Source organism: Manduca sexta, chromosome 1, assembly GCF_014839805.1.
Source record: "Manduca sexta isolate Smith_Timp_Sample1 chromosome 1, JHU_Msex_v1.0, whole genome shotgun sequence".
NCBI lineage: Eukaryota > Metazoa > Arthropoda > Insecta > Lepidoptera > Sphingidae > Manduca > Manduca sexta.
This window is the reverse complement of record NC_051115.1, coordinates 3579485-3601120: the sequence shown is the minus strand read 5'-3', so window position 1 is coordinate 3601120 and position 21636 is coordinate 3579485. Positions and strand designations below refer to the sequence as shown.

Below are 21636 nucleotides of genomic sequence, written 5' to 3'. Positions count from 1 at the left end.
AGGTATAAACATACACATGATACAGAGAAGAAAAAAAGAACAATAAAAACCACCGTATCAGAAGCGGTAGAAAAGTTCATTGACTAGATCAATGACGTTTTACAAATACACGCGTCATAGACTAACAAAATTGCACATAAAAACAGCGCACTATTTACTATAGTCACATACTTGTACAGCCCTCGCAGCTCGCATTCATACGGCCCGAGCGTCGACCGCCGCGCCATAGCCATCTAGTTTATTGGTCTCTGGTCGCCATGACAGTCGAATAAAATGCATTTATTACATAAAAATAAGTTAAATAGTGTATACTTATTACTAACGTATGAAATTAAAAGTTTTTTTCATTCACAGTTGGAGTATAATTTGTTCATCGTCTAAAAACACAGTAATGCATTTTATTCATAAAAATACAAAAAGTTAGTAAGCCGACTAGCGGCGACAGTGGTTGGAGGTTGACTAAGTGAATGTCAGGCAATTACCTTGCTTTCGTCTTGCCAATATTGAGCTCGGACAACGTATCTATGTAATAAAAACATCTTAGGCCTAGATGCCCTGCCTACTCCTTAAAAAAGTGTGCATACTACAATCTTAGATCTGCAATATTAAATGTATTTCCGCGAACTCGTCAGTAATGACCTTGACTCTGTGCGATAAGTTGTTACTTGTTACCTAATTGATAAGTAATATGGAATAATGTAGGTAATGATTTTATAATAAATAAAATATCTTGCTATCATTCCGCTGATTTATATCTCGAATATTATTGTAAAAATTGAATTCAAATTTCGAATGATGGTTCTACAAATCTTTGACCTTAGTAGACCATAGACATATAATGTTAATATGGTTGGGCATTATTTGAAATTAATTACTTAAGTAACTGAAATATAAATATATTATATACGTATTGTATTCATTGTATTTCGATTATTTCCTAAAAATGTATTTTGTTATTGGTATTTCGAATATATAGCTTCAAAATAGATATTTAAAAGTGTTGGTTACAAATTAAAATGATGTGTGCTTTAGGAGATCGGAATCAACAATTTTATTGACATTTTTATTGTGAAATTAATGCCACATTATCCACATTACAAAAAATTTGAAACTTCCAAAGTTAAATAACATATTGTAAAAATATAATTATTTTTTCAATATGTTTTATAAATTTCGAGTAGATAACTTCTAAAAATACGATCAGCGCGCCGTTTTGCTGAAGGGGACACCTTATCAGTTTTAAGTCAAACCATGCCTATCTTCTTAATCATTCTATGCTGGTGGTAAGATATAGCTTACATCCGCCCGGATAGCGACCACCGTACACAAGGTGTTAAAACCCGCCGTAGTGGCCGACATGTGTCGCCTTCCGGGATCAGTCTGTGTATATCCGGTTCCAACATAATTGTGTCGACTGAGAGGTAATCCTCTCTCATCAGTCGACATTCCATTGGTCCCCACTCCATTTACTACCAGGTGCAGTGGCCTCAATACACACCACTCAACTTATAATCAGATGCAGTGGGGTAGCTTTCCCGTGCAGATAGGTAAAAAAATCAAAAATTTTGGTGACGTGATATAAAGTCCCTCTTCCCCCTCTCCTGAGGCAATTCTTGTGCGCTAGGACTCCACACGTGCACGCCCGCACGGGGGGATATGTGTCGCTCTAGACACACTGTTTTAAGTGTGTATCTCATGGTTGCCAATTCACATTGAGGCCTATAAGGGCTCTCGAACAGTTCCTAGCCTTTCCTTATCCTTTCCCCACACGTCGTTCCCAGCTATCCCTTCCCAACTTTCCTCCTGGGCCCTGCAGTCGCTAAGCCGGCGGATTCTAGTATCCCATTCGCTTTTTCCCCGGTTTTGACTGCGGGGTCTGTATTTATAAAAAAATATATATCTATATATGTAAAAATGAATCCCTATTTCCCTTGGTCACGCCATCACGCGTGAACGGCTGGACCGATTTCACTATTTTTTTTTGTTGTGTTTGTATTGTCAGGAGAAGGCTCTTATGAAAGAAAAAAATCCAAAAATTGTGCGGAAACTTAGAAAAATTAAGAAAACTTAACGGCAATATTAATTTTACATAACTGTCAGTGGTTTGAAATAACTGTCAGCGATTGACAGAATGCGCGCTGCAAATTCATAGTTAAGACGGGGCAACGTCTGTTGGATCAGCTAGTATAATATAAAAGTCCGTAGCTTACTTAACCTGTGATATGACAAGTAGAATTTCAGCCAAAAATAAAATCTGTTTTAGGATAAAAAAATATTGTGTTACGAAATTAGCATGATAGGTAACACGAAAGGTGACCTTCAGTATATTTTATAACACATAAAGATATTTTAGTCGTTATAATTTCGTGCCTCAAGGAACCCTTATAGAAAAACTATAGTTCGTCTGTCTGTCCATCAAGATTATTTTCCTCAGAAACGCATAGAGTCAGTCCTAGATTTGTAAATAGGCCGTGCAGGCCGTGGTCTATGGGCGGCAGATATCAGAGGACGCTCACTCGATTTAATTAATCATTCTTTTATTTAACTTTAGTGTCTTATAATACAAACAAATGGAAAATTATAAAGTATTTTAGAAACCTACATACATACTTGGTGCAGCGGAAATAAAGTGGCCTACACTGATAAAAGATATAAATCCGGCAATGCACAGAGCTATCAATTCAAGACACTGTGAGCTCATTCTGCATAGATCGGACCGTCAACAGCTAAAAAAATAAAAGGAAATGTATAATTGTAAAATGTAGGTAGACTTTAAACTTACTGGTAGGTCTCTCCTATGTGAGAGTCCGCCTGGGTAGGTACCACCGCAATGTCTATTTCTGTCAAGCAGTGTGTAGTCACTGTTGTATTCCGGTTTGAAGATTATTGTAGCCAGTGTAACTACTGGACATAATAATTAACATCTCATGTCTCAGACGAGCGCAGTGGAATATCAAATACTTTGTAATTCAAGGTGTTGGTGTTTCTACTGTTTATGGATCGTATCGCTTATCAGGCGAACGGCAAGCTCGTCTCGTCACTAAACCAATATAATCAACACTAAAATAATATTTTCCTTTTTTTTCCAACCTGTGGTCAATTTTTATTCTTTTTTTTTTTATTACCAAAACCATAAATTTCGAGCAAATCCAAACATTACAAGTGTTAATTCAACTCATTTTGAATTCCACTTTCGATTGAAAGGTCGAGCAGCGTCTGCCAAATGTCAAGGCTGTCTTGACCCGTTATTCTCGTTTTGTGTCTGGTTTTAAATGGAATATAGATAATATAGGTAATAACAAAGACATAAAACTATATAGTTAGTTATAGACCGAACATCAGGGCCAGTTTGCTCAAAAAGTAATTAATAATAATATAATAATATCAGCCCTGTATTATATACTTGCCCACTGTTGAGCACGGGCCTCCTCTACTACTGAGAGGGATTAAGCCTTAGTTCACCACGCTGTAGTGCGGGCAGACTACACACATCCTCACAATTCCTATAGAGAATTTCTCAGGTATGCAGGTTTCCTCCCGATGTTTTTCTTCACCGTTAAAGCAAGCGATAATTCACACATAACTTTAGAAAAGTCAAACGTGTGTTTGGGTTTTAAACCTGCGGACGGTCTTCAGTCCATTTCACGCCCAACTAGGATATCGCCACTTACGTCAGTGCTTTTACATATTACCTATTTTAATAAATTGTATAATAGGGTACCGGACTCATTTTTGTTCTTCACTATTATCAAATATTTACGTTATAGAAATTATAACACGGAAAGAATTATTAAAATCCGGTAAAATATCAACTAGTTATAAGTCTATCAATTTCGGTGGAAGGGGTAAGTAACAAGAAACAGAAAAGAGACGAAATAACCACATTTGACGTCATCGGGAATTGCGACGCGTGCGAAAGAAAGAGATGAAGCGATATCCCCACAACGCGCCCACTTCTGCACGTTACAATATTTGAAATATGAATTACTAGCCCATTTTTTAACCAATTTTTATATAGTTTTCGCAGAAGTGCTTCTTTTTTGTATTATTAACCATAACATATAGAATAGTGTACAAAATCAAGCATAGGACGGTCCCCTATTGTAAAATGTAGGTACAATATTGTAACTGACTTTTCGGATAACCACAAAACAATTCGAAACTTCAAGAGAAAATGATAATAAAACCCACAATAAAATACGCAAAACAGTTTTATTTCAACAACTAACATTCGCGTAAACATTGAACCATCATTTATTTACGCTATTCAAGTTGCGTTTAAAACAACTGTTACTACAAAAACATTTGACTGTCTCGGTCGCGTAGTTGTACATGAGTATGACTACCACGCTGAGGTCCTGGGTTCGAATCGGTTTACCTTAAAACTGTAGGAAAATATTTGTGCTAAATTATTACTGGACTCAAATTAATGTACTATGATTGTGAAATAAAGTTATTCCATATCAATTTGCTCTATAATAAATATTCAGTAGCGACTGATTAATATTCTGCAGTGGAGGCTTTAGATGAGTGGCTTTGTGCTCAGACCGAAATCCTTTAAATTAGCTCCCACTCAGGGCCCGTGCCGGCACTGGCAAAGGCCATGCAAAGATCTGTCGCCGGTCAGAAAAAATCGCGGGTCAAAAATAATTGTGACTGGGATTTTCATTTTAAAAATTACTCAGTCACAGCTCGGAGTTAAACCGTGCCTCGAAAAGCACGTATAGCCGTTGGTCCTGCTGATCTCTCTCCGGTCATGTCGTCTCACCGGAATATAAGAGTGAAGGAACAGAGAGTGCTTGTGTATTGCACACACACCGCCGTCGCCAAAGTATAATAAATAACATATCACTGTTTTATTTGACATCGTGTTACTAAATGAAACCACATACATATCTTCTTAATAAGTTACTCGAAGCGTAGATGTAAAATAAAAAAAAAATGTTAGATATATTGTACTAGCTTTTGCCCGCGGCTCCGCCCGCATTATAAAGTTTTTCGGGCTAAAGTTTCCTGTTATAAAAGTCACGCTATATATTTTCCCGGGAGCCTATGTCCTTCCCAGGGTCTCAAAATGGCTCCATACCAAATTTCATCTTAATACGTTGGGTAGTTTTTGAGTTTAACACGTTCAGGCAGACAGATGCAGCGTGGGACTTTGTTTTATAATACATTTTTGTAGAACTTTTTAAGAGGAACGATCCCGTCATACATGATTGTTGCATAACTTTAACCGTTTACGCAGCGCACGCAACGGAAGCTCTCAAAACTAATTAATTTTCCCCGTTTTTGCAACATGTTTCATTACTGCTCCGCTCCTTTTGGGTATAGCGTGATGATATATAGCGTATAGCACTCGAGGAACAAAGGGCTATCCAACACAAAAAGAATTTTTCAATTCGAATTGGTAGTTCCTGAGATTAGCCATTACTGTTCCGCTCCTTTTGGGTATAGCATGATGATATATAGCGTATAGCACTCGAAGAACAAAGGGCTATCCAACACAAAAATAATTTTTCAATTCAAACCGGTAGGTCCTGAGATTAGCCATTACTGTTCCGCTCCTTTTGGGTATAGCGTGATGATATATAGCCTATAGCAATCCACGAACAAAGGGCTATCCAACACAAAAAGAATTTTTCAATTCGAATTGGTAGTTCCTGAGATTAGCCATTACTGTTCCGCTCCTTTTGGGTATAGCATGATGATATATAGCGTATAGCACTCGAGGAACAAAGGGCTATCCAACACAAAAAGAATTTTTCAATTCGAATTGGTAGTTCCTGAGATTAGCCATTACTGCTCCGCTCCTTTTGGGTATAGCGTGATGATATATAGCGTATAGCACTCGCGAAACAAAGGGCTATCCAACACAAAAATAATTTTTCAATTCGAACCGGTAGTTCCTGAGATTAGTCATTACTGCTCCGCTCCTATTGGGTATAGCGTGATGATATATAGCGTATAGCACTCGAGGAACAAAGGACTATCCAACACAAAAAGATTTTTTCAATTCGAACCGGTAGTTCCTGAGATTAGCCATTACTGCTCCGCTCCTTTTGGGTATAGCGTGATGATATATAGCGTATAGCACTCGCGAAACAAAGGGCTATCCAACACAAAAATAATTTTTCAATTCGAACCGGTAGTTCCTGAGATTAGCCATTACTGCTCCGCTCCTATTGGGTATAGCGTGATGATATATAGCCTATAGCATTCCACGAACAAAGGGCTATCCAACGCAAAAAGAATTTTTCATTTTGACCCGGTAGTTCCTGAGATTAGCGCGTTCAAACAAACAAACAAACAAACTCTTCAGCTTTATATAATAGTATAGATTTCTTTCGCTAGATCTTCTATGTTTATACATTTTATAATAAAATTGCTAACAAGCGAAGTTCCAAGTGTTTTCTAAGTAAAGTCGCTTGCCAGCTCTCCAATGTACGATGCTTGCATACTAAACACGCAGGGCATCGAACTGGCTCGCGATGTCCATAACAGGCTCCTAGAATGCATCAAGATCATTTAAGTAGAATTCACAGACGTCCTTATGCCTTTAGAGACATAGGCAGAGACACGATTAAGTAATCAAAGAGTTCTAAGCATATACATGTACTACGTACTAGATTTGGCGTTCCGAACATTCACTGTGTACAACTGAAATGAACTGCAATCCATTCAAACTGACTAGTATGGTCAATATTTACAGCTTGTGGTTGTATACGGAGTGGCGCTCATGATATAATAACTCGAGTCTAAGTGTAAACCTGGATGAAAATAAAAAATTTAAGTCAAAAAAGTAAAATTATTTGTTGTTCAAGTGAATAAATAGGTTATAACAGTGACGTTTTGGTCGCCATTTTAGTTCAGATTTTGAACAAATAGTTTATATGGACGTCCGTCGTCTTAAGCGACATTATTTTGCGATATTAAGTGTTAAACATACTTAATATCAGCACTGTTTCCGATACTTTTTTAACCTACTTAAAATTTTTCGAAAAAATGTTACTTAAGTTAATTAGCCTTTTAACCGTTGATGTATATATCCTTCGTAACCGAATTTCGGTTACGGCCCATCTCAACGGAGATCAGACAGGAGATATTTTAGTGCACGAGTGTGTGCAGTACACAAGCACTCTGTTACTTCTCATAGTCCGGTGAGACATGATCGGCGAGATCAGACCATCGACTTTACTAGACACGATGGTATCACACCACCAACTCCCTGACTCCGCGATGCGACTGAGTAATTTATAAATGGAAAATCCGAGTCACAATTTTGCTGTAGATTCGAACCCAGGACCGCGGACAACTACGCCACCGAGGCAGTCAAAAAGCCAATAAGGACCAGAGATCATAGACAAATGTGTTTTTACGCAGTAGACAAGAAAGTGAAAGGCATAAGGTCGTGGTGTGTCAATTTGGCTCGTTCAATGTCGCAATGCTTCCTTACAGCTAAAATTACTTTGTACGCGTGCCAATAAATATGAAATTTTCTATTGCCAGGTTGCGGTGGTGTCCAAATCAGTCTTTTTTATACGGCAAAATGAATCACTGCATCTGATGGTAAGAGTGGGGTCCAATAGTGTCGACTGACGGGAGATGACGACAGTCGACACAATTATGCCTCTTGGAAACGGATATACACAGACTGATCCCGGAATGCGACACTTATGGCCACTATGGCGGGTTTTAACACCTTGTACACACACTGGATGCGAATCGCAGAGGATAGAGATCACTGGTCATCTCTGGAGGTTCTTGCAGTCTTACTTTTAAAGCCAAATTACCTGTCAAAACTTAACTTTATGATTTAATTTAAACTATTTCTTTACACAAAACGAATTGCTATTTAAAACAAGTGTTAGTCATACTAATTATACATGTACTTTATATCTTATTGTCAAACATTACTTATAGCAAGAAATAAAAGACTATTCGGAGATATATATCCTACCACCAATATATAGAATATTTAATATATTTATCCCTGAAAGGTCCTTCAAAGCGGCGATAGCCTAGTTGGGTGTGGAACGGACTGCCAAGACGTATGTCCGCAGGTTCCAATCCCAAGGCCACACACCTCTGACTTTTCTAAAAAATCATATGTGTATTCTTTGTGAATTTATCGTTCGCTTTAATGGTGAAGGCAAACATCGTGAGCAAACCTGCACATCTGAGAAGTTCTCTATAGGAATTTCGAAGGTGTGTGAAGTCTACCAATCCGCACTAGGCCAGCGTGGTGGACTAAGGCCTAATCCCTCTCAGTAGTAGAGGAGGCCCGTGCTCAGCAGTGCGACAGTATATAATACAGGGCTGATATTATTATTATTTTATTATATCCCTAAAAGGTCAACAATGCGCGACGCAGACAAATTTGTTATAAAAACAACACCCTGTGTTAATTATTAGGCCGTGTCTAACTTCAACCTTGCGTCAGCTTGCTTTCTATAATTAACTATTGCAAATCAATTACTAAACGCATTGCGAGTATTTTATAATGTAATATACTTACTAAGCTACGGTATCCTAGATGGTAATTTGGTTTGGTTATAAACAGTCAACCTCGGGGATATAAGCGGCAATAGCCTAGTTGGTTGTGGAACGGACTGCCGAGACGAATATCCGCAGGTTCAAAACCCAAACACACCTCTGATTTTATTAAAAGTTATATGTGTGTTCTTTGAAAATTATCGCTTGCTTTACCGGTTGCCAACCTAATGATTCCTTATCCTTCCCCTACACTTCCTTCAATATCCCCAGTCAACTTTCCTCCAAGCCCCTGCAGTCGCTAAGCTAAAGGATTCCAGTATCACATTCGCAGGTTTCCCCGAGGTTAATAATATAATAATAATATCAGCCCTGTAGTATATACTATCCCACTGCTGCACGGGCCTCCTCTACTGAGAGGGATTAGGCCTTAGTCCACCACGCTGTAGTGCGGGCAGACTTCACACACCCTCGAAATTCCTATAGAGAACTTGTCAGATACGCAGGTTTCCTCATGAAGTTTTCCTTCACCGGTAAAGCAAGCGATAATTTTCAGAGAACACACATATAACTTTTAATAAAATCAGAGGTGTGTTTGGGTTTTGAACCTGCGGATATTCGTCTCGGCAGTCCGTTCCACACCTAATTAGGCAATTCGGATGTTTTCGCTAATCATCCTTGGTAGGAATATTCAACCCCCATGAAAGTACTAACACAATTTCTTCAGGGAATAAAAAAATGTTCCCACTGGCAAAATACCCAGTTTATCACAAAGGTATTGACTAGTGATCAGAATATGGAACCTTGGATACGAAAAATTGAAACTGTTTTTACGCAACAAACGTGTTCTGCAATTCTTGAGCAACGTGTTACGCGTAACCGTTTTGATTCTTTACTCTCAGCGAGTGACTGGGTCACTTGTATGTAAACAAATAGTTTTAGAGTTCTGTATTTCAAAAGGAACCCTTATAGAACATTGACGCATATTCTATAGACACGAACGTCTATACTTAGTCTGGCCATAAATACTGTTACACTTAATTATAAAAAAATATTACATTTGAATTTCGAATCTGTCATTTTTATACGATTGTTCATTGTGTTTTCTCATTTTGGCGCCAATACATTGTAAAATATTTTGCGATATTAAAATGGTGTGGGGTGATAAAGAGAACCGAATCGCTGTGATAGCATTACACAAAGTAGGTATGGAGCCAAATGCAATTTTTAAAACTCTCCATACACTTGGTATTAGTAAAATGTTTGTGTACCGGGCTATTAATAGGTACAATGAGACCTCCTCTGTTTGTGACAGAAAAAGATCTGGCCGTCCACGTAGTGTTCGTACGAAAAAGGTGGTCAAAGCAGTAAGGGAAAGAATTCGAAGAAATCCTGTCCGAAAGCAAAAGATTTTATCTCGGGAAATGAAGATAGCACCTAGAACCATGTCGCGTATTTTAAAAGATGACTTAGGACTTGCAGCCTATAAGAGACGCACTGGCCATTTCTTAACTGATAATTTAAAGAAGAATAGGGTGGTAAAATCGAAACAACTACTGAAGCGGTACGCAAAGGGAGGTCACAGAAAAATTTTGTTTACGGATGAGAAAATTTTTACAATTGAGCAACATTTTAACAAACAAAATGACCGTATTTATGCTCAAAGCTCTAAGGAAGCTTCCCAATTAGTCGACAGAGTGCAACGTGGACATTATCCGACTTCAGTGATGGTTTGGTGGGGTGTTAGCTATGAAGGAGTGACTGAGCCATATTTTTGTGAAAAAGGTATCAAAACATCGGCACAAGTGTATCAAGATACCATTCTTGAGAAGGTAGTTAAGCCCCTTAACATCACCATGTTCAATAACCAAGTATGGTCCTTCCAGCAAGACTCGGCGCCGGGTCATAAAGCTCGGTCCACGCAGTCTTGGTTGGAATCGAACGTTTCGGACTTCATCAGAGCTGAAGACTGGCCGTCGTCTAGTCCCGATCTTAATCCGCTGGATTATGATTTGTGGTCAGTTTTAGAGAGTACAGCTTGCTCTAAACGCCATGATAATTTGGAGTCCCTAAAACAATCTATACGATTGGCAGTGAAGAATTTTCCCATGGAAAGAGTGCGTGCTTCTATTGATAACTGGCCTCATCGTTTAAAGGACTGTATTGCAGCCAATGGAGACCACTTCGAATAAGCTTTTTATATTTTTAATTGTTTTATATTTATGTATTAAACTGACACACTGTAAAAGTAATAAATGTTATTTGCAGTTAACAATTTTCTTTTTTCTTTATTACAATATTTATGGCAAGACTAGGTATAAACTATTTTTTCAAAATCTGAACTAAAATGACAACCAAAACGTCACTGTTATAACCTATTTATTCACTTGGAACAACAAATAATTTTACTTATATCATTAATATTTTTTTATTCAAATCCAGGTTTACACTTAGATTCGCGTTTTTGTATTATTAGCGTCACTCCGTACACAACCACAGGCATCAACATTGTCCATACAAAAATCAGTTTGAATGGATTGCAGTTCAATTCAATAGAACACAGTGAATGTTCGGAACGCCAAATCTAGTACGTAGTACATATATCGATGTTATAGAATCAACGCGATCAAACATGACAATTTAACCCGACGAGCGTGTGGCGAGGTATGTCATACCCCCCATGTTATTACTGGCGTATATTTTTTGTGCCTGACTTTCAAACTTATAGTCTCTTTGAGTAGCTGGAGTTACAGGGTTGCGGAAGGTAATAGTGGCGTGATCACAGTGTCGCGGCAACCTGCATTCGAGTTACACGCTTGCAAACTGAGTTCGGGTACGTGATACCCCGCCACATAGCTGGTGTGACAAAAACTAACATTGCTTTTTCTGCTATTTTAACTTATTTTCTTTGTTTAATTGTAGGTTTTAATAGAAAATGGATGTTGAAAATAAAAAAAAACAACTTCGGTCCATGATATACTTAAGATGTACTTACTAGAACAGGGTTTCGCAAACTTTTATTTAGTGCGGACCACTAATGCCACCTTATGCGACTTTTTTTGCGACCAAAGTCGTAATGTTTGGGTTGATGTTGTTCAGTTGGATTCTTAAATCTGTTTTTACTAGCAGTTTACTTCTGTATTTATTTTTTAGATATACAAGAGTGCAAAAGCGTGCACTTTATAGTTTTTCTTTTAATTTTTATTTTACTTGCGGATCCCCTGAGAGGGGCCCACGGGCCCTCAGGGGTCCTATGTTTCGTGAAAATCAGGGCAAAGACACTAAATGGACCGATTTCATCCGTAACTTAGGCTTGGCTTTAGTTTACGAACACCTGAAGATGTGAAATGACAAAAAATATATATTCCGATTTATATACGTCAGAGAATTTCTTCCCAGATCAACGAATCACTTTCATCGACTCAAAATGTTCCTGGTCATTTTAGTAGATGTAGAGATTGCCCCAACAAAAAGAATCATAAGACAAAATACTCATGAACAAGCTGATGAAAGGCTATTTGTGTGGAGCATGCAACGTTTTTTTGCAAAAACTGCACAGATTTTATCTCCAGTTCCTAAGATGTTCCTAAAATTTTTTGTAATTTTTTTTTAGTTTATAAAGAAAATTATTTCATATTCTATCATACGATTAAGTTTTTTTTATCATATTACTGGTTTTACTTTAGTTCCTTTTAGTTTTTAAGAGACTAAAAGTGTTTGTTTGAAATTCAAAGTGACTTATTTCCATCGTGTTAAAAAAATATTTTTTTTAAAATGGCGCGATTGTTTTATTTCCAATGCGTTATGATGGTATTGTCTTATTATACCAAAAAATAATTAGTATAATACTTCTTCAGAAACAAGTTTTATAGCTAATCTTTTAAGGGGTATGTCATACCCCGCCACATACTTCTTGTTACATTTTTTCACCTCACGCTCGCCGGGTTAAGTATGTCACATATTTCGTGATCAAGGTAATCAAAATCTATACTATACTTCCCCGTGACTTAAAATCATGGATATTAACGAGAAGTCTTACAGTCCCCATGCAAGCATTCCTTGGACGTTTCTAGGCAGTTCAAAACTCTTTGATTGCTTTGAATGACGAGACGAACCTGCCGTTCGCCTGATGGTAAGCTATACGATCCATAAACAGTAAAACACCAACAGCTTGAATTACGAAGTATTGTTTGTTATTCCACTGCGCTCGCCATCCTGAGACATGAGGAGTTAAGTCTAATTCTGTCCAGTAGTTACACTGGCTACAATGTCCTTCAAACTGGAACATAACAGTGACAACACACTGTTTGGCAGCAGAAATAGACATTGCGGTGGTACCTACTCAGACGGACTCTCACGTAAGAGAGACCTATCATAAGTAACTACCATGTGACCTTACACGTTACATTGCATTTCGACGACTTATTATCTAATGTATGCGTCTTCCCACACTGATTGTTCGTCTCAATATGATGTAAGTATAATCCATGACGCTTTACAAATAGACGCGTTATAGACTAACAAAAATGCACATAAAAACAGCGCACTATTTACTATAGTCACATACTAGTACAGCCCTAGCAGCTCGCATTGATACGGCCCGAGCGTCGACCGCCGTGGCCATCTAGTTTATTGGTCTCTGATCGCCATGACAGTCGAATAAAATGCATTTATTACTTAGTTAAAAATAAGTAAAATCGTGTATACTTATAACTTACGTATGAAATGAAACGCAGTTGCAGTATAATTTGTTCATCGTCTAAAAACACAGGAAGGCATTTTATTTATAAAAATACAAAAAGCGGTTGGAGGTTGACTACGTGAATGTCGGGCAATTACCTTGCTTTCGTCTTGCCATTATTGAGCTCGGACAACGTATCTATGTAATAATAACACGTTAGAGTATACTGATTTATGTTTACGCGTATTAGACATTGAAATAAAACTATTTTTTGGGTTCATCACGGTTTTATATTATCTTTTTCTCCGTTTCCACCAAAACCTCAAACCCCCATGACCATGAAGGCTGCATTTCGAAACGTCACAATAAAATAATATGAAAAACCGCGATAATATCCGCAAAATAGTTTTATTTTAATTATTATATTTGCGTTATTCATTGCCCTATGCCTGTCCAGGATCCATCTGACTCCCTTAGAGGCATAGATATAATACATGTACTACGTACTAGATTTGGCGTGTACGCTTGCTACGCGCACGCAGCTTGTGGTTGTGTACGGAGTGGCGCTCATGATATAAGAACTCGAGTCTAAGTGTAAACTTGTACTTGAATAAAAAATATTGGTCAAATAAGTACAATTATTTGTTGTTCAAGTGAATAAATAGGTTATAACAGTGACGTTTTGGTTGCCATTTTAGTTCAGATTTTGAACAAGTAGTTTATACGGACGTTCGTGTCTCTAGAATATCAATGCTTAGAGGGATTAATTGTGCTGCCAACATATTTCGCTCGACCTGGTGTTCCACTACGGCAGTCCACAGCCCTATACCGATACTGTTATTAGATCAAAACGCCAAACAGCCTTCTCGTAGTGAACATTCGAACCCATGGCAGTGTGCCTAAACTTATGCTTTTATAGATCAATATTTAGAACAGATTTTAAACCAAATATTAAGTTAAATTGTATCGGCGATAGCGTAGTGGGGGACGTAGTAGAACTAATTGCTAAGGTGGCAGGTACGAAGCTAGCCAATAGGCGTACACGTTAGATATTTCAGAGCATTAAAATAACCATTACTCGCTTTAATAACGAAGGATATCATCCTAAAGAAGCCTGTATACTAATGAATCCCCTATAAGAATTTGTTAAATAAGACTCTGCATTAGACCAGCGTGGCGAACAAAAGCCTAAACTCTCTCAGTAAAGCCCTCAAAGCCTATGCTTGTACGCTCGGTCTCCACATCGAATGCACGCCCGCAAGGTACATTTGTCGCGGCCCTAGCGACGCAGTTCAGTGTGTATACCTCACGGTTGCCAATTCACATTGAAGCTTATAAGGGACCATTCAAGTATCACGTAACGCAATTTGGGGGGAGGGGGGGGGTTCTTGTAAAAAGTTACGATGCGTAACAGGCGCGGGAGGGGGGTTTCCTACAAATCGTTATGTAACATTGTTTTTTTTCTATTTTAAACAATAACAAAGATATTTTAGCGACTTTCAGGTATTTTGCGTAAAATAATTGTGAATATTAGAAAAAAAAATAGATTTAGAGTTACATAACTTTTGGAGGGGGGGCGGGGGGAGTATTGGAATACGTTACGGCGCCTTACATGGGCGGGGGGGGTTCAAAAACCTTCGAAAATTGCTTAACATAATACTTGAACGGCCCCTAAGGCTTGCGAACATATCCTGACCTTTTCCCTTCCCATCCTAAGAGGTTTCTTTATCCTTTCCCCACACTTCCTTCCCAACTATCCCCTTCGAACTATCCTCCAGGGCCTTACAGTCGCTATTGTGAGATTCCAGTATCCCATTTGGAGGTTTCCCACTGTGTTGGCTTTCAATACAAAGGAAAACCCTCTCTGTAGTAGAGGCTAGTACGCAGCAAGATTTTAGTATTAAGTTAAAACCATATTAAAAGACAAAATAACTTTAAAAATAATCATTTATTATAAGGAACATTTATACATAAATTCTTTAAGTACGAAATAATACGCAAAGCAGTTTTAAAGCAAAAAAATGGTCTCTACTCTCTAGGTCTGTCCGTACAAAGTTAAATACCCAAAAGTTGTCATTAGAGACGATTAAATCATTATAATAATAAACCTCTCAAGAATAATGAAAACAAAAAAATATGTTCTTAATTTAAATAATGATGCAACCACACAATCATTCGTTCGTTATGAATGAATGAATCAGCCAGGTACGCGGGAAATTATTTTATAAACATTGAAAAAACGTATTATCTTACTAATATGATACGTTATTTATTGCCAATCATTATTCTTGAGATAAGAATGAAAATCTAAATTAATAACGTGATGCATTGGCCACTGAATGATTTAAAATATTAAACGAGAAATGTATAAGTATTTTCCAGTGCCATTGCATCAAACGTAAATAAAAAAAAAACAAAATACTGCACTATGAAATCGTACATTACGCAGTCTGTGATGCATTTCCCGCCAAATCTTCGCCAATAAATACAGAGGCATTTTTACACCGATGACATTTCTAATATAATTTTACAATTTTCGTATTGTCACATTATTTCATTTTTCCTAAATATATTATTGCATATTTACATAATTTTGGAATTATTTCACAAAAAAACCCGCGCAATCAAATAAAAAATTTCGTTCCAGCATTTTGGGTCATTTTATTTAGCAACTTATAACCTTTTTGCTTTTTTATGGAATAAGTAAACGGGCAATGTATGAAAAAAGATAGCAAGTCATTTTGAATGCGCGGGCTATGTTCCCGTATTTTATACCATGGGATTTTTAATCAATCACACCTCTTTACAACTAAACTACTTCATATTTTATTTAAAATTAGAATTGTATTTACAATTTCGCATTATATAGGCATTTGTAATTCAAATGGTCGTAAAGTTGTTTTTGCCAGGTTTATAAAAAAATATAATTAAAAAAGTAGTCTATCACTAAGCCCAAAGGGCAGTATGATAACATAAGAGCTGCAAGAAAGCTGATATTTATAATAATAAGCCTCACCTACGTAAAAATGCAATTGAAAAATTATTTTACATATTTCTTTAAATACATGCTGAATTTTTCATTTACCATGAAAGACCAAATTACAGTGAACAAAGAAAAAAATTCAAATGAATTTACTGTATTTTGAATTTAGTTGAAGTACCATACCAAAACCACATAATTGGCTAAAAATATTATTACTGAAAAATCTATACATATTATAAAACAAAGTCCCCAAAAGCTGTCTGTATATGATCGATTTTTTCAAAATATACAAAACGGATTTTTGTACGGTTTTTACTAAAAGATAGTGCAATTCTTGATGAAGGTTTAGGTAACATTACGGTTTTATGTAAATTGACTGAAATATAACGATTACTGTTGATGGGTCGTGGTTGTAAAAAATCTAGTTGGTCGCGATTTACGCGGGAAAACTTCGCGACACTGATTTCCACAGCTAATACACTGATAAGATTTCAAACGAATTGTAAATTTATTAGGCGATGCTTTAACTTATGAATTAATGAAAAAAATGCTCAACTCTGAGATCGCTTAACAAATGGAATAATTAAATCTAATATTGTGATGTTTCGTATATTAAAAGCTAACTGCTAAAACCTTTGTAGTAGGTTTGTTTCAAGGTAAGAGATATTTCATTTAAATGTGGCCTTGTAAAGTTTTCATGCAAACAAATATAGATTTTTACTGATAATTAGGTATTATTTTAGCTAGATTTAACAGGGGTGGATTAAGAAACTTTATTGGGGGAAAAATCAAATCAATTATGTTGACTTATTAAATAAATTTACCAAAAATCGTTTATATTTTTTACGTAAAACTTCTTCAGCTTTTCACGTACGAAACTCTTTTAAAACGAACTATATACATATATTCATATATACAATTTAATATTTAATTTCGCAAACGCCCTTAACAATACAGAGGCCGAAATATTCACAAAAAGTATTATAGCTTATAGCTAAGAATTTACATTGGACATTTCCCAATTTTGTGTGAAACATAAATAATGACAATATTAGTATCAGATAGAAAAATAGAAAAAAATGAATTGAAATTATAGAACAAATTAACAGCGCTACTGCAATCTATTAACCAAATACTGTTATAATCTTAAAAAACAAACTTTATGTACACTTGTCTGTTTCCTTGTGTATTACTTTGAAAATAATGTTTCCCGCCATTTTATAGTACTTTGAGTAAGCAAAAGGAATAAATGTACACCAAATCAACATATAATCTAGTTGTGATTTTAAACACAGAATGGGGTTTGACCCCCCTTGAGCCAACCTTAATTCAGCTCTGAATAATTTTTTGTTTTAAGTATTTTTGTACAATAGAAATTTGAAGAATATATTAGTTTCAATGACTAGCTACAGCTTGTGGCTTTTATTGCTTTTTTATCTTTAAAGAAATGTACGAAAAAACATTTTGAATGATAAATTTCGCTTTTACTTCAGTTATAAAAAAAAACAAAGAAAAAAATAGAATTTAAATAATGAAAACCAAAATGAAATTTTTTTTAGTCTTTTTGACACAAAAATTTTCATTTTTTCAAATCAATATTTATCTTCCCTTGTTTAAAATACTCTAGTATTTCAAGGTTTAATCTATATATTTTTTTAAATTGATTCGTAAATAAAAAGCTATTGCTTCCAATAATTCTTAAAAAACAAAATGTTATTGCTTCCACAATTCTGAAATTTCAATACAATCAATTCATTCATAATTTCATGTATTTCATATACTAACTTGAATTTTGACCGATAGTAATTTATAAAAACGCTAATGGTTACCATTAAGCCCATTGGTGGCAGCTTCATGCATGCTCTTTAAATGGAAGGGGGATATGGTGAAGACCTCATCCTTCACCAACTCCTCAATGTTCTCTCCACCATAAGATAACAATGGAGAGATCTCAACATCAATATTATCAGCAATTATGCCACCAGCCTCTCTTATATATTTCCTATGAAGCCGACAGAAGATCTTCCCTGGCGATTGGACGGGCAATCCTTCTTCGCTGAGTCAGCATTCTTCAAAGCGGAGAACTCCACATCCCTTGCTACTTCTAGACAAATGAAGTTCTCAGCGAACTCGAAAACGTCGAAAATGAACTTTTCCATCTTAATACCATTCGGTTCTGATGGTTTCTGACGGACTCCGTTCTCATCTACGTATGGTATTTTCTTCTTAGCAATGTGGAGTTTGAGTTTAGATTCGAAATTGCAGATTTTTGTAAGGAATTCGGAGGAGAAGTAATGATTACAGATGTTGCCAGCGCAGAACGTCAACCGTCCATCTGGGTTCCGTCTTTCCGCAGCTTCTTCAGTAAGTTCAGAGTACTCCACAACCTTGTAGTGTCCGTTCACTCTGCAGACGACCCCCACAGGCTCACTAGGAGAAGATTTTTGTACTACTTTTGCAGCGCAGTCTGCGTTTTTAGTTTTACAATAGCCAATGAACACTGGATCCGCAACTTTTATTAAGATATTGTCTACAGAATGTGCGTGTAAGTGTTCCACTCCTCTCTTGGCGATATCATCAAGGATTCCTTGGACTTTTAAGGCCCTGTAAAGCCCTCCGTTACCATCAGGGGCTGATGATAAATGGTGTTTTTCATCCAAAAATATTTTACCGTCAAAATCAAAGCATGGTAATGTTCCTTGGACAAAGAATACTATATCATCCTCGTTGAGTCCAAAGTAGGAATGAGATTTGAAGTAATCTGCAGTAGGTCCTTTAGTGTGTTGTGAGGTCATGATGTACCAAGTAATTCGGCCTTCTTTGCCATATTTCTCTGCGGCCATTTGCTGCACTCTCAAAATTCTTTCAGCTTGAATTTGGAACAAGGTTTTTTTCGATGGTAAGCCGACATTGAACATACCTTTAGGGTGCCCGAAGCCGAGCCTCGTCGCTTGTCCTCCAGCGAGCAGCAAAACACCGACTTTCCCCTCAGAAATCTCTTTGAAACCAATGTTTTCGTACTCTTCAATCTTCTCTCTAGTAAGAGAAGGTACGGCCTCATAATGCGTCTGTGGAATGGGCTTCAAATCGTCATCCAACTTCTCCAAAATAATTTTCGAAGATTCCACAGCGCGTTCGAAAATCTGATTCACTTCCGCCAAATCCAAATTGTCTATTTCGGATGTTAGTTGTTCCCGCTCTTTTTTCACTCAATTCCGGCCAGTACTTCAGGAGATGGTCTTGGCCGTGAGCGGAAAGCCGCTCGTAAAGTTTTTCGTAAGACATTTTGTTTGCACGACCGAACGCGGCGATTAGAAAGCGTAAACTGCCCGATGCATGTTAACGCTCGAACCCCACCACTGCCGATTAAAATTGCTAAACACGTCGGCGTTTGCCTGACATTTTTTGTTTACATTCGTAATGGCGAACTGTCAGATTACATTGCGGTTTGATTGTGTAATGGAATATAGTTTTGACATAAGTGGCAAGCAATGGATGTATTAGAAATGTCATGAAAATGTTTTCTGATTTGTTGGAGGTGCGTTCGGAATGTTGATGTAATTAATTGACGTTGTTAAATAATATGCATATAATTTTCGTAGAGATTATTGCTTTTTATTTTATTTTATTTGCAAAACAAACAGTACAAATATATTTATAACATTAATGGCATTAATTCTATTTATAAGAGAAAACTATACATAGACCAGTAAGGTTTTCACTGATAAATATTAAAAATACTCTAATATCAAATTAGTACCGTTTTTAAAAACACTGCATCGTTATTTTCCTTTCATAGAATAGAAATTACAAAAGTATAAAATATTTCCATGGTATACATATTAATTAATTAGTAATCATTAAAGAAGTTAACAATCTACATTCCTAAAGCCCATGTAGAAAGATTAAGTAGTTAATAATTATACCACATTAACAGTAATTAAATTCAGTTTTTGTAACTTACGTTATTGCGCAAAAAGATTTTTTAAACAGAACTTAGCCAAAACATGTGGTTTTGGGTTAATACTAGCTGTGCCCTCGGCTTCACCCGTGTTGAAATAAATGTTTCACAAAGTGTCTGCGTAAATCCCGACCTACGAGATTTTTTATAACCACGCGACCTCCTCAGTACTACACTGTAACAGTAATCGTTATATTTCAGTCAATTTACATAAAACCGTAATGTACCTACTATTAACCTAAATCTTCCGCAAGAATTGCACTATCTTTTAGTGAAAACCAATGACGTTTTACAAATAGACGCGTCATACACTAACAAAATTGCACATAAAAACAGCGCACTATTTACTATAGTCACAGCCCAAGCGGCTCGCATTGATACGCGCCGAGTGAGCCCGAGTATGTCCGAATGGGCCCGAGCGTCGACCGCCCCGTCGCCATGACGGTCGAATAAAATGCATTTATTAGTGCATTTATTAACATATTTAAATAGTGTATACTTATTACTAACGTATGAAATGAAACGTTTTTTTCATTCACAGTTGGAGTATAATTTGTACATTGTCTAAAAACACAGGAAGGCATTTTATTTATAAAAATACAAAAGTTAGTAAGCCGACTAGCGGCGACAGTGGTTGGAGGTTGACTACGTGAATGTCGGGCAATTACCTTACTTTCGTCTTGCCAGTATTGAGCTCGGACAACGTATCTATGTAATAAAAACATCTTAGGTGAAAACCGTACAAAAATCCGTTCAGTAGATTTTGAGAAAATCGACCACATGTAGACAGATACCTATTGGGGTCTTTATTTATAGCATGTATAGATAGATATAATTGAAATAAAGATTTCCACCATGAACAGTGCACTAGTGGCCACATTATTGTTTCTTGCCTCATCATTGTCTTAACATAAATATAAATATCATTTACTAACCTTTTACTAAAATAGCGGCGTTAGCCTAGTTGGGTGTGGAACTGACTGCCAAGACCAATGTCCGCAGGTTCAAATCCCAAGGGCACACACCTCTGAATTTTCTAAAATCATGTGTGTATTCTTTGTAAATTTATCGTTCGCTTTAACGGTGAAGGAAAACATCGTGAGGAAACCTGCACATCTGAAAAGTTCTCTATAGGAATTTCGAAGGTGTGTGAAGTCTACCAATCCGCACTAGGCCAGCGTGGTGGACTAAGGCCTAATCCCTCTCAGTAGTGGAGGCGGCCGGGCCCGTGCTCGGCAGTGGGCAAGTATTATAATACAAGGCTGATATTATTATTATTATTACTAACCCTTATGAGTCAATGTTACTTGATTAATAATAATAATATAAGAAGCTCTCAATTGGCCGTTGGGTCGGAGGCCAGATGGAGAAGGAATTATTGCTGGACACCGCGCGCATTGTGAGGAGATTCCTCACTTTGAATTCTTAACCCCCGGTGGCTTGTGTCTTGAGCTTCGCCATCGGAGAGTCATTCATTTTTTATATTTTTATATGCATATTTTTGAATAAAGAATATATATC

At 36.8% G+C, this 21636-nt stretch overlaps 1 protein-coding gene across 1 annotated transcript; it reads right to left on the bottom strand.

Annotated features, from left to right (window-relative positions):
* Nucleotides 1–15100: 15100 nt before the first annotated feature.
* On the bottom strand, nt 15101–19547 carry LOC119191474 (UDP-N-acetylhexosamine pyrophosphorylase-like protein 1). The gene is given in 3 exon segments (XM_037445381.1): nt 15101–18169; nt 18172–19360; nt 19362–19547. Coding segments are annotated over 3 exon segments (1464 nt in total). The 5' UTR covers nt 19440–19547; the 3' UTR covers nt 15101–17972.
* Nucleotides 19548–21636: the final 2089 nt, after the last annotated feature.